Source organism: Mandrillus leucophaeus, unplaced genomic scaffold, assembly GCF_000951045.1.
Source record: "Mandrillus leucophaeus isolate KB7577 unplaced genomic scaffold, Mleu.le_1.0 Scaffold243, whole genome shotgun sequence".
Lineage (NCBI taxonomy): Eukaryota > Metazoa > Chordata > Mammalia > Primates > Cercopithecidae > Mandrillus > Mandrillus leucophaeus.
In genome coordinates, this window is record NW_012102510.1 from 2,862,544 (window position 1) to 2,875,835 (window position 13,292).

At 46.7% G+C, this 13,292-nt stretch overlaps 1 protein-coding gene across 4 annotated transcripts in view; it reads right to left on the reverse strand.

Moving 5' to 3' along the window:
• The window catches only part of ZNF41 (zinc finger protein 41), a 48,195-nt gene that overhangs the window by 14,929 nt on the left and 19,974 nt on the right, over positions 1–13,292 (reverse strand). For 2 of the 4 annotated variants that reach the window (XM_011982848.1, XM_011982847.1), the window contains exon 2: positions 7,892–8,242. The exons of 1 other annotated variant lie outside the window; for it this stretch is intronic. In XM_011982848.1, the coding sequence (XP_011838238.1) occupies positions 7,892–7,963 (72 nt within the window). In that variant the 5' untranslated portion in view covers positions 7,964–8,242. Of the gene's footprint in view, positions 1–7,805; positions 8,243–13,292 lie in introns of all 4 variants that reach the window. One more of the 4 variants, XM_011982846.1, reaches the window with a different exon arrangement.

Below are 13,292 nucleotides of genomic sequence, written 5' to 3' on the forward strand. Positions count from 1 at the left end.
GCTGCAGTGCAGTAGCTTGATCTTGGTTCACTGCAACCTCCACCTCCTGGGTTCAAGTGATCCTCCTGCCTCAGCCTCCCTAGTAGCTGGGATTACAGGCGCCCACCATCATGCCTAACCAATTTTTATATTTTTAGTAGAGACAGGGTTTCACTATGTTGGCCAGGCTGGTCTTGAACTCCTGACCTCAGGTGATCCACCCGGCTCGGCCTCCCAGAGTGCTGGGATTATAGGCTTGAGCCACCACGCCTGGCCAGGATATTTTCTTTTTTTCCTTTTTTTTGTTTTTTGAGATAGAATCTCACTCTGTCACCCAGGCTGGAGTGCAGTGGTGCAGTCTTGGCTCACTGCAACCTCTGCCTCCTGGGTTCAAGCAATTCTTGTGCCTCAGCCTCCTGAGTAGCTGGGATTATAGATGCCTGCCACCATGCCTGGCTAATTTTGTATTTTTAGTAGAGATGGGGTTTCACCATGTTGGTCAGGCTTGTCTAGCATTCCTGGCCTCAAGTGATCTGCCCACTAGACTCCAAAAGTTCTGCTATGACAGGTGTGAGCCACCATGCCTGGCCTCTTTTTTTATTTTTTTGAGACAGGATGTTGCTCTGTTGCCCAGACTGGAATGCAGTGGTACAATCATGGCTTACTGCAGCCTCAAACTCCTGGGCTCAAGGGATCCTTCCCGCTTCAGCCTCCTTAGTAGCTGAGACTACAGGTGCACACCACCATGCCCAGCTAATTTTTAAATTTTATTTTTACTTTTTTTGTAGAGATGGTGGTGGGGGAGGGTGTCTCACAGTGTTGCCCAGGCTGGCCTCCCTCCTGGGCTCAAGCGACCCTCTTGCCTCTTAAGTAGTTGGGATTACAGGCATGAGCCACAGCCCCTGGCTGTAAAAACTTTTATTATATGCACTGGGAGCTGGTAGACAAAAAACCACCTCACTTGTCTCTCCCTGCCTGGAAGTCATGAAGGTCACATTAACAATGCCACATTCACATGCACAAACACCATGCCAGGCATTACAAGCATTGACAGATGCAACAGAAATACAGACAAGGTACACTGCCCTGTTTGGTCCCTTCCCCCACCAAAATAGAAGCTTTGGACTCCACCATGGCTGGGAAGGAATGTGTAGGGTTGTGAAAGAGGGCTCTGGAGAGATTTGGGGAGAAAGCTGATAACACAGACACACCCAGATTCCAGCCTCACCTGCCACATATGAAAAGGTGTCATTTTTCTGGGCAGTATCTACCATGGAGGATGGTGTGTGTCCCTACCACCACAAGGACTCCTACAAGGACTTCCTCATACTAGGTAAGGGCCCCCATCCCAGAGCCTCATGGCTCTCCAGCTAGTCATGCAGCAATGTCTCCATTCAGGGTCATCTCAGTCCCAGCACATTCTGCACCCTCACCCCTGGGGGTATACTCTGCTGCCAGGACTGGCTGCCGACTGCCCAGTCTGTCCCTGATCCCTTAGGCACCTGCTCTGTCCCACCCTGCAGCTGGCTGGGGGCTCAGGCCTCCTGCTTCAGGGCTGCTCTCACTCCTGCCTCAGGATACTTCTGTCACCTCCTGGTGTGATCTTGCCCTTTCACTCTGCCCCAGGCCTAGCAGAAGGGCTTCCAGGGCACATAGGAGCATGGCTGGAAGTGAGCCTGGGGCGAGGGACCCAGCTGCTCTGCAGGTTCCCCCTGGGCTGGGGGCGCCCTGGTCTTTGCAGGATAATTTTCTGGGTGGTCCTGGACAACCCAGTTGTCTCCTCTTTCTTGCTTGCAGTTCTCAAGAATAACTGTAGAATGTGCTGGAAATGGAACATCCTGAGCTGTGGAGGGACTAGTCCAAACAGGAGAGAGAGCCGGGGGCTCTCCTGGAAACAGGATGTCCAGTGCTTTAGCCCTGAATGTTGGGTTGTCCTAGGGTATAAAACCCCACGCGGGCTGCTTTCTGGGATCCCTCAGCTGTGGTGCAAGTGGGGCACGCGCAGATGAGACTCCAGCTGCACCGAGCAGCTTTCATGAGCCTTGGGGGACCAGCTTGCAATGAATCGTAGGCTTTTGCTCTCCCTGACTGCCTCCCTGTAAGTAATAAGCCTGCTCCATGTAACTTGTGTGCATGGGTGTTTCTGTCTCATGGGACGTAGACAAGCTGGTAGCCAGTACGCAGAGACCCTGCTTCGGTCTTTGTGAAAAAAACAAGAAGGATATTTTCTTTTTTTTTTACTTTTTTGAGACAAGGTCTTGCTCTGTTGCCCAGGCTGGAGGGCAGTGGTGCAATCATGGCTTACTGCAGCCTCAAACTCCCGGGCTCAAGGGATCCTTCCGGCCTCAGCCTCCTGAATAGCTGAGACTACAGGTGCATCCCACCATGCCCAGCTAATTTTTAAATTGTATTTTTACTTTACTCCTCCCTGTCCATCTGAGTGTTTCCTGTTCCCTGGGACTGTTCTCTGGCCCTGCAACTGTTCTTCCCTCCTTCTGGCTTTCCCCCGCTTCCCTTGTTGCTTCCTGTACAGCTGTTTTCTGCCTGCCCAGATCTGTCCCTGCTCCCTCTGCTGGTTCTTGTTCCCTCTGACTTTTCCTTGGTCCCTCTCTTTCCTATTCCCTCTAAATGGCTCTTGTTCCTTCTGAGTACCCCCGTTCTTTTATTGCTTTCTTTGACTCTACCTGGATCCCTCTAACTATTCATGCCTCCTGTTTCCTGTTCTGACTGCCCTGTGCTCCCTTTGTTGTCCCTCCAGCTGATCCTTGTTCTGTGGCACCATTCTGATTGTGTGCTAGTCTACCTGACTGTTCCCTGGTCCCTAAGGGCCTTTCTTGTTCCTTCCAGCTGTTCCTGGCTCACACAGACTGACTGCTGTTGGATTCTGCTGACTAATCTCGTCTCCTGATTCTTCCCTGTCCTTGGACAGTTCCTTGAGTACATTTCTTTCTTTCCATTCTTTCCTTCCCTTCTTCCTCCTTTCTTCTTTCTGAGACGGGGCGTCACTCTGCCACCCAGGCTAGAGTACAGTGGCACAATCACGGCTCACTACAGCCTCCACCTCCCGGGCTCAGATGATCCTCCCACCTCAGTACCACCCTACCTATCTTTTTTTTTTTTTGATATATATATATATGTGTGTGTGTGTGTGTGTGTGTGTGTGTATGTGTATATATATAGATATGTAGACATGGGGTTTCACCATGTTGCCCAGGCTGGTCTTGAACTCCTGGCCTCAAACAATCCTCCTGCTTTGGCCTCCCAAAGTCTTGGGATTACCACCGTGCCTGGCCATTGAATACATTTCTACTATGCTCTCCCGTGATGTTCACGCATCTGGTCCGTGGACCACACTTTGAGCAGTACCTAACTAGCTAGCTTATGCCCTTACCCATTAAAATGCACTACTGCGTGTTCTATGCCATGGCTGGATTCTGTACTTGCACTGCCTCCATTACTCACATTACATTTAACTATTGGCTGGTTCCTCTGATTCCTTCCTGGGTAGGGTGGCCAAGTGTCTCAGTTTGCCCAGGAATGTTCCTGTTTTAGCACTGGAAGTCCCATGTCCCCTCAGTCACAGGCAAACCAGCATGGTCCTGGGAACTCTGGCTGTTTCCCAGCCTCTCCAACTGTGCCTTCACACCAGTAACTACTGTTTGGGCCCTCGGGCTGTTAACTCGCTTCAGTTATACCATTCTTTCTGGTTCTCCTCTGGTCTCTCTAGCTGGCCACTGGTCAATCAGGCTGCTACTCCACACTGGATACATGTTTAATGCTCACTTGACCTGTTCCCTAGTTCCTCTGGTTACTTCCCAGGGCCTCTGGTGGACCCTCAGCCCCAAGCACATTTTGGCTGCTCCCTCTGGCTGCCCCCCAGCCTCAGTGACCGTTCCTTGCTCCAGGTGTTCCACAGTACTCTAGGCCATTCTACAGCTTCAGAGGCTCTTCTGTCATCTTTCCACCTGTTCCATGGACTCTGTCCCTTCCCTGATCCCTCTGCCCATTCTACAGCCTCAGCAATTGTCTCCTGGTTCCTCTGGCTGCAATCCATTCTCTGGGTCATATTTCCCATTTCTTGTTCCCTAGTATCTCTGTCTTTTGCCTATACCCTCAAGCTCTCTTCTAAACCAAGGAACTGCTTCCTGGTTCCTCGGGAAGTTGCTTGTCCCTCAGGCTCATACCCAGTTCCTTGGATATGTTTGCTTTTTCCATTTTATCTGATTCTTCTGCTTCCTCACCCCTCTGGATACTGACTGCTCTGTCTGGCTGCTTTCTGGTTCCTCTATTTCCTGGTACCTCCCTCCTATTTCATGATCCTTCTCACTGTTCTTTAACCCTCGGCTCTTCCCTGCTCCCCAGTGATTACCACTTCTCCAGCCTCAGCAACTGTTTCTTGGTCTCTGGCTCCAGCATCTGACTCATGTCCTGCTTGTTTCATTATTCTTCCACCTGTATCCTGGACCCGTTGGCTATTCTTCATCTCTAGTAAGTGCACCATGGTCCCTGTTCCTTATTCCCTTGTGGCTCCCTTCAGCCCTCTTTACCTTACTGATCCCTCTGCTTATTCTCCATCTTCAGCCACTGTTTCTTGGTACAACTGGCTGCTCCTCAAACCCTGGGGACATTTTTATTGGTTCCTAGGTATCTCTGCCTATACCCTGCTCCCTGATGTTTAATGAAAACACCAAGACCCTAACCAATAAATAAGTCAATAAATAATATTCCCCCCAGGGTCTCAGTCATTTCTATCTCTTCTTGAGGTGGGTCAGAGATCTGTGGTTAGGAAGGAAGAGATGAATGGAGAAATGTGCCTTTCAGAATCGTTCTTCTAGAAATCCCCACTGTTGGCTGGGCAAGAGGCCATGTGCAAGAGTGGGGAGGACCACATTGTCATGGCCCTAATCTGTGGGTCCGTGACTGACATGACTGAGCAGAGCTTAGACAAGGTGGAAGTGTACTACTGTCGAGCACTGATTCACTTGCTATTTAATGCCCCTATACCTTTGACTGAAAAATATAATTTCAATGACTTGGCAGAAAGATGTATTTATTTATTTACTTATTTATTTATTTTGAGACAGAGTCTCGCTCTGTCACCCAGGCTGGTGTGCAGTGGTGTGATCTTGGCTCACTGTAGCCTCAACCTCCTGGGCTCAAGTGATTCTCTCACCTCAGTCTCCCAAGTACATGGGACTACAGGTGCACACTACCACACCCGGCTAATTTTTGTATTTTTGTTGAGACAGAGTCTTACTATATTGCCCAGGCTGGTCTCAAACTCCTGAGCTCAAGCGATCTGCCCGCCTTGGCCTCCCAAAATGCTGGGATTACAGGCATGAGCCACCATGCCCAGCTGGCAAAAAGATTTAAATGTAGGAATTTTATCATAGTAGTTTAATCACAATAGAAAACCTCAAATACCCTAAATGCACATTATTAGTGGACTGGTTGTAGGGGGATGGGGAGACACTGGTCAAAGTATACAAAGTTTTTGTTAGAGGGAATAAGTTTTTGAGACCTATTGCAGTTTGGTGGCTAGTTAATAATGATGTAATGTTATTTCAAAATTGCAAAGAGAGCAGATTTTTTTTTTTCTTTGAGACAGAGTCTCGCTCTGTCGCCCAGGCTGGAGTGCAGTGGCACGATCTCGGCTCACTGCAAGCTCCGCCTCCCGGGTTCATGCCATTCTCCTGCCTCAGCCTCCCGAGTAGCTGGGACTACAGGCACCCACCACCACGCCCAGCTAATTTTTTTGTATTTTTAGTAGAGACAGGGTTTCACCGTGTTCGCCAGGATGGTCTCGATCTCCTGACCTCGTGATCCGCCCGCCTCGGCCTCCCAAAGTGCTGGGATTACAGGCATGAGCCACCTCACCCGGCCAAGAGCAGATTTTAAATGTTCACATCATGAAAGAAATAAGTCTTTGAGGTAATGGATATGTTAATTAGGTTGATTTAAATATTCTACAATGTATACAAAGATCAAAACATCACATTGTACCCCATAAATATACATAATTATTATTCGTCAATTAAAAATAAAATTTGCGGGGCATGGTGGTGACTCACACCTGTAATCTCAGCACTCTGGGAGGCCAAGGCAGGAAGATTACTTGACCCCAGGAGCTTGAGACCAGCTGGGTGTGGTGCCATGTGCCTGTAGTCCCAGCTACTTAGGAGGCTACGGTGGGAGGATCGCCTGAGCCCAGGAGATTGAGGCTGTAGTGAGCTGAGATTGCAACACTGCACTCTAGCCTGGGCAACAGAGGGAGACTGCCTCAGAGGAAAAAACATTAAAATAAATAAATAAAATTAAAAAAATAGCAAACTGGCTAAATTATGGACATCATAAGTGTATAAAGAAAAATACTTGCTGCCTAGCAAACCATGTTAAACTGCCCAGTTAAAAATGAGGTAACCAAAGAATATGATTCTGTTTTAAAACTTTAGCTATATATGTGTATGTGTACAGTATGCATGCACACTCAGGCCCCACACGTATACTCACACACATGCACACATGCACACACAAAGGAAAAAACCACTGAAAGGAAATACAGCTAAATGTTAACACTGGTTAGCTTTGGGTAATGTTGGAACGACAAGTAATTTTTTAGTTTCTTCTATTTGCTAAACTATACTTTCTAATATTTTATTATGAAGTTATAAAATGACAAAAAAAAAATAATATTTAAAAGTTTAATGTTATCCTAATGACCACATGACCCTGAGCCCCTGAGACAATGAAGCCTTCCAGAGTCAACAGCATCCACAGGCAGGTCTGAAAGGAGGGAGCTGTCGGGCAGGGTCTGGCTCGCTCGTGGTCCTCCTCGGCTTACAGAAGCTCAATGGGAACTCTGATCTGAACGGGAGCTCTGAGCAGGAAACTTGATCTCAGCTGTGGTGCGGTGAGGGTGGAAGACACAGTCAGGAGACCTGACTCCAGTCTAGTGTTGTCACCGCCAACCTGAGAGGCCTGGGCGAGTCATGTGTCTTCTGGGGCATTTTATTCATCTTTTTTTTTTTTTGTTTTTGAGATGGAGTCTCACTCTGTCACTCAGGCTGGAGTGCAGTGGTGTGATCTCAGCTCACTGCAACCTCTACCTCCCAGGTTCAAGCGATTCTCCTGCCTCAGCCTCCCAAGTAGCTGGGATTACAGACATGCGCCACCAAGCTCAGCTAACTTTTTGTATTTTTAGTAGAGACGGGGGTTCGCCATATTGGTCAGGCTGGTCTTGAACTCCTGACCTCAAGCAATCCACCCGCCTCAGCCTCCCAAAGGTGCTGGGATTATAGGCGTGAGCCACTGTGCCTGGCCATTTTATTCATCTTTGAAAGGAGGAGGGAAAGCCAGAAGGGTCCCAGAGACTATGGTGGCCCTACTACCCTGCCAGTCTCTAAGTTCCAAAGAAAAAGGATTTTTCTCTACCTAAATCAGGATAGAGGAGAAATTGCCAGATCCCCAGAGACCTGGGGGAAGTGGGCACTGGTGGGGATCAGCTGACGTCTATAAAGAGCCGACAGAGAGGGAAGGGTTGGTGCTGGGGTGGGGGTGGAGTCTCCCTGGCTATGGATAGTGGCTGCTTCCACCTGGACCTCACCCTCATTTGCCCTGCAGGGAGCTGCCCCCACTCCCTAGGTTGTGGGGCTCACCCTCCACATCCTCCCTCTCCTCTAGTGTAATCAGCCACATTACCCTGTCCACTGAAACACGTGGGGCTCTGGATGTGGCCGCATCAGTCAAGTGGTGCTCACTCTCAGTGGGAGGACCCTGGTCTGTCTCCAGGGCAGCAGGTCTGGAATCTGCCGCTTCCTCTGACTCACCTGCTCCTGCCCTGAGGCCCTGGGGACAGGTCAGGGTATCTCCTCACTGAATGAATTACTGCCTCCGGGGTCCTCTCCCTCCTCACCTCACATGAGCTGCCACGTCCCTCTGCAGCCACGACCGGGTACCATGGGGGAGAGTCCCCATTAGCTGCCATGTTCACGCTGGGCCTCAGCCCTCAGGCTCTCCTGCTGACAACCCCACTCTTTCCCAAGCTGGAAGCTGAGCTGGCGTCTGCGGACTCAACCGGAGCTGCTGGGGCGAGGCAAGCAGGAGTCAGAAGGAAGATCCTGCAGTTTCCACTAAGGAGCCTGGCCCCCAGACTCTGCAGAGGCTCCAAGAAACCCTGGAAAGACAGTGTCCACATGGTCATCACTCCACGTTCACCCACAAATATTTTCTGGTAGTGCCCAGGGGAGGCTCACTGTGCTGGATGCTGCAGAAGAGAAAAGTTCGGTAAAACCCACACCAAGTATTAAAGCAAAACATGGGGAAAATTCACAAGATCTGGTGTAAAATGAATGAGCATTTGTATTCAAGTTCTTCTATGTTCTAGCTAGAATCTGAGGAAGTCACTTTATGTGAAGTTTCTTCATCTTAAAACAGGATGAAAATACTTATCTCATAGGGTTGTTAGAATTAAACGAAATGATGCTTCTACGTACACCTACTTGGTACCTGGAACATGCTCAACTCATTTTAAATAGTGCTATTATTACAAGGTGCAAGGCATGTTTTATTAGGTACCTCATTTAATTTTCACACTCATCCTGTGGACTAGGCATTATTATTATTATTACTAATCCCATTTACCATCAGATAGAGCTGTTCAGAAATATTAAGAAATTTGCCCCAAGATCACTCAGATGAGGGGGAAGGACAAGGATTCAAACTCAGGTATGCCTGGCTCCAAAGCATACTTTCTTAACTACTGAGCCATTTGGTACTCTATTCAAGGCAGAATCACAATAAACACTGTGGTTCCTGCTACCTTCAAAGTGCTCTGGCTGAGCAGTGACCATGCCACTTGAGCATAAACTGAGCTTCTGTGTAATTCAGTGTACATTCTATGCAAAGAACAGAGCCCACCCTCTTCTGTCAAAGATGAAAACTCAAACTTGTCCCTTCTCTTCTGCAATTCCCATCAGGCCCTGAAAACCAGCAGGTCTGCACAGGCTCCTAAATCCCTATAGCCCACAGTGCTCGACAAAAACTGTGTACCAAATGGTGTCATCAACTGGTTTCCACAGGCTCCTCAAATTACCACCAACCCAGGCAGCACACCATCAATAGGATCAATGACTCCCATAAAACCCTCAGTAATAGAAGTTCCAGTTCATCACAGAGCAACTCACACAGTACTATAATAACCAATGTCCATAGGTCCCAATCCAGGACTGCCACAGGCCCCCCAAAACTGACTTGTAATCCCTGTGAATCCCCGACTTGCAATCATTCACCACCTTAGCACCCCAATCAATAAACTCTCATGGACTGAATCGATGACCTCAGATACTGACATTTCCAACACTTCCAGGCAGAACCAACACGTCATTTACAAGGAAAAGGGATCACAGTGGCACTAGATGTATTTGCAAAAACAGAAGCCATGTTAGAAGAAAACTCTACAAATTATTGCGAGAGAAGGTCTGAGATCCAAGAATTCTAAACTCACCCTAGCTAGATACCATTCTATTGTCAGAGCAAAAGAAAGACAATTTTAGACATAAAAGCATTTCTAGCATTTTATGCCAATATTCCAATCTCAGGAGAACACTCAAGGGAATAGTCTAAACAATGGTAAACAGAATAGAAACAAAAAACCTCAAAACAGGAAAGCAGTTTTGAGATAGGATTCTTGCAATTGATATATAATTACATCTGGATAAAGAAAAGCAACGTAATTGGGCATCTGTAGTAAATAAGGCTGTTACTATTAACTATGTGGAAATTTAAAAATTCCCTGGCCGGGTACGGTGGCTCACACCTGTAATTCCAGCACTTTGGGAGGCCGAGGCGAGCGGATCACGAAGTCAGGAGATCAAGACCATCCTGGCTAACACTGTGAAACATTAAAAATACAAAAAATTAGCCGGGCCTGGTGGCATGCACCTGTAGTCCCAGCTACTCGGGAGGCTGAAGCAGGAGAATCGCTTGAACTCAGGAGGCGGAGGTTGCAGTGAGCCGAGATCATGCCACTGCACTCCAATCTGGGTGACAGAGACTGTCTCAAAAAAACACAAAAAAACAAACAAACAAAAAAATTCCCTGGGAAAATTTACTGAACAAAATGAGGAGAAGGCAAATTACAAATTTCCATGGGCAGGTATCGGTACAATATTATTTGGATTTAGTAATATAGAAAAGACATACAATCATATTTGTAAGGAAGGTAAAGGCAACTACTAACAGAAATTCATTAAAAAAATCAAAATTCCAAACAATCAAAACTCAAAAGTAATAAAAACCTAAAAGAGGATTAACAGAAACATGAATGAGGCCAGGCACAGTGGCTCACACCTGTAATCCCAGCACTTTGGGAGGCCAAGGCGAGCGAATCACAAGATCAGGAATTCGAGACCACCCTGGCCAACGTGGTGAAACCCCATCTCTACTAAAAATACAAAAATTAGCTGGGTGTGGTGGTGCATGCCTATAATCCCACCTACTCAGGAGGTTGAAGCAGGGGAATTGCTTGAGCCCAGGAGGCGGAGGTTGCAGTGAGCCGAGATCTTGCCACTGCACTCCAGCCTGGGTGACAGAGCGAGACTCCATCTCAAAAAAAAAAAAAAAAGAGAAACATGACCAGCCAGGCATAGTGGCTCACACCTGTAATCCCAGCACTTTGGGAGGCCAAGGCGGGAGGATCACCTGAGGTCAGGAGTTTGACACCAGCCTGGCCAATATGGTGAAACCCTATCTCTACTAAAAACACATAAATTAGCCGGGCGTGGTGGCAGGCGCCTGTATTCCTAGCTACTTGGGAGGCTAAGGCATGAGAATCACTTGAACCCAGGAGGTGGAGGTTGCAGTGAGCCGAGATCGCGCCATTGTACTCTGGCCTGGGGGGACACAGTGAGACTCTGTTTAAAAAAAAAAAAAAAGCAAACGAAAGATAATAGGAGAAAAAAAGGAAAAAAATAATAGGAGGCATAAAATCAAGTATGTTAAAACAAAATGATGAAGATGTGAAATGAAGCACTTGATAGAAATACACCATATCATTGATCATTCTTTCCTTTATGGTTGGCATGCATTATGTCTTGTTAGGAAACCTTCGCCTACCTCAGGGTCATGTAAAAGTTTTATCATTTTAGCTTTCACATTTAGATCCACAGTCCATCTGGGAAGGATTTTAGCATGTGGTATATGTTAGAGTCAAGATTCATTTCTTTATACAGAAGCAAGATAATCCAGCACCATTTATTGAAAAGCCTACCCATGGCCAGGCACAGTGGCTCATGTCTGTAATCCCAACACTTTGGGAGACCGAGGTGGGCGGATCACCTGAGCTCAGGAGTTCGAGGTCAGCCTGGCCAATACGGCGAAACCCTATCTCTACTAAAAATACAAAAATTAGTCAGGCGTGGTGGCAGACACCTATAATCGCAGCTACTCGGGAGGCTGAGGCAGGAGAATCGCTTAAACCCGGGAGGTGGGGGTTACAGTGAGCTGAGATCTCACCACTGCACTCCAGCCTGGGGGGATAGAGTGAGACTCTGTCCCCAAAAAAGAAAAAAAAGAAGACTATCCTTTCTCCATTGCTCTGTAGTGTCTCCTTGTGATCATATATGTGGAGGTCATTCCTGAACTCTGTATTTTCATTAGTTTATTTGTCTATTCTTGGACCAGTGTTATAGTCTTAATTAATGTGCTTTATATTAAGTCCTGATAAAGGATACCTAAATTGGACTACATTAAAATTAAGGACTTCTGTTAATCAGAAGATAAAATTAAAAATGTAAAGGCAAATGCTACAGTGGGAGAAGGTAACTGTAATACCTATATTTGACAAATGATTAATATCTCAAATATATCAAGAATGTCTAGAAATCACTAAGAGCCACAGAAAAAGGGCAAAAGGAACAGGCATTTCACAAAGAAAATACCCAAATAGCAAATAAGCTTATAAAAAGATGCTTGACTTCACCAGTTAGCAAGGAAATAGAAGTTAAACTACAATAAGATAATCCTCCACACAATCCTCCATATCTACAATAAGATAATCCCACTAGAAATTGCCAAAATGAAAAAGATGGGAAATAAACAAGAGCGGGCAAGGATGTGGAGCAGCCAAAACTCAGATTGCTTGCTAGGAGCATAAACTAGTACATAAACTTTGAAAAACTGTTTGGTAGTCTCTATTAATGGTGAATACATGCAATATCCTATGACCCTGCTGTTTGACTCCAGTTCTCTCTCACTCAAGAGAAATGCAAATATATGTTTATTAAAAGAGATGATAATGTTCATGGTAGCTTTATTCAAAACTAAAAATTATGTAAATGCCCATCAACATCAGAATGGATAGACAAGTTGTGTTATATCTATACAAGGAAATACTATACAGCAATGAGAAAGAATAAATTGCTATACTCAACATGCATGAGTCTCGTCCCATGAACACTCTGTTAAGCTAAAGAAGCCAGACTCAAAAGAGCAATGAAGCAATGCCATATGATTACGTTTATATACATTTCAAAAACATGGCTTCTTTTTTTTTTTTTTTGAGACAGAGTCTCGCTCTGTCTCCAGCCTGTCGTACAGTGGTGAGATTTTGGCTCACTGCAACCTCCACCTCCCGGGTTTAAGTGATTCTCCTGCTTCAGCCTCCCGAGTAGCTAGGACTACAGGTGTGCGCCACCATGCCCAGCTAATGTTTGTATTTTTAGTAGAGATGGGGTTTCACCATGTTGGGAAGGATGGTCTCGATCTCTTGACCTTGTGATCTGCCTGCCTCAGCCTCTCAAAGAAACATGGCTTCTTTAAAACTGTTTTTTTTTTTGTTTTTCTTTTTTTTGAGAAGGAGTCTTGCTTTGTAGCCCAGGCTGGAGTGTAGTGGTGTGATCTCGGCTCACTGCAACCTCTGCCTCCCGGGTTCAAGCGATTCTCCTGCTTCAGCCTCCCAAGTAGCTAGGACTCTAGGTGTGTACCACCATGCCCAGCTAATTTTTGTATTTTTAGTAGAGATGGGGTTTCACCATGTTGGGCAGGATGGTCTCGATCTCTTGACCTCGTGATCCACCTGCCTTGGCCCCCCAAAGAAACATGGCTTCTTTAAATTTTTGTTGTTGTTGTTGTTGAGACAGAGTCTTGCTCTGTCACCCAGGCTGGAGTGCAGTGGTGTGATCTCGGATCACTGCAACCTCTGCTTCCCGAGTTCAAGCGACTCTCCTGTCTCAGCTTCCCAAGTGGCTGGGATTACAGGCGCCCGCCACCACGCCCGACTAATTTTTATATTTTTAGTAGAGACGGGGTTTCACCAT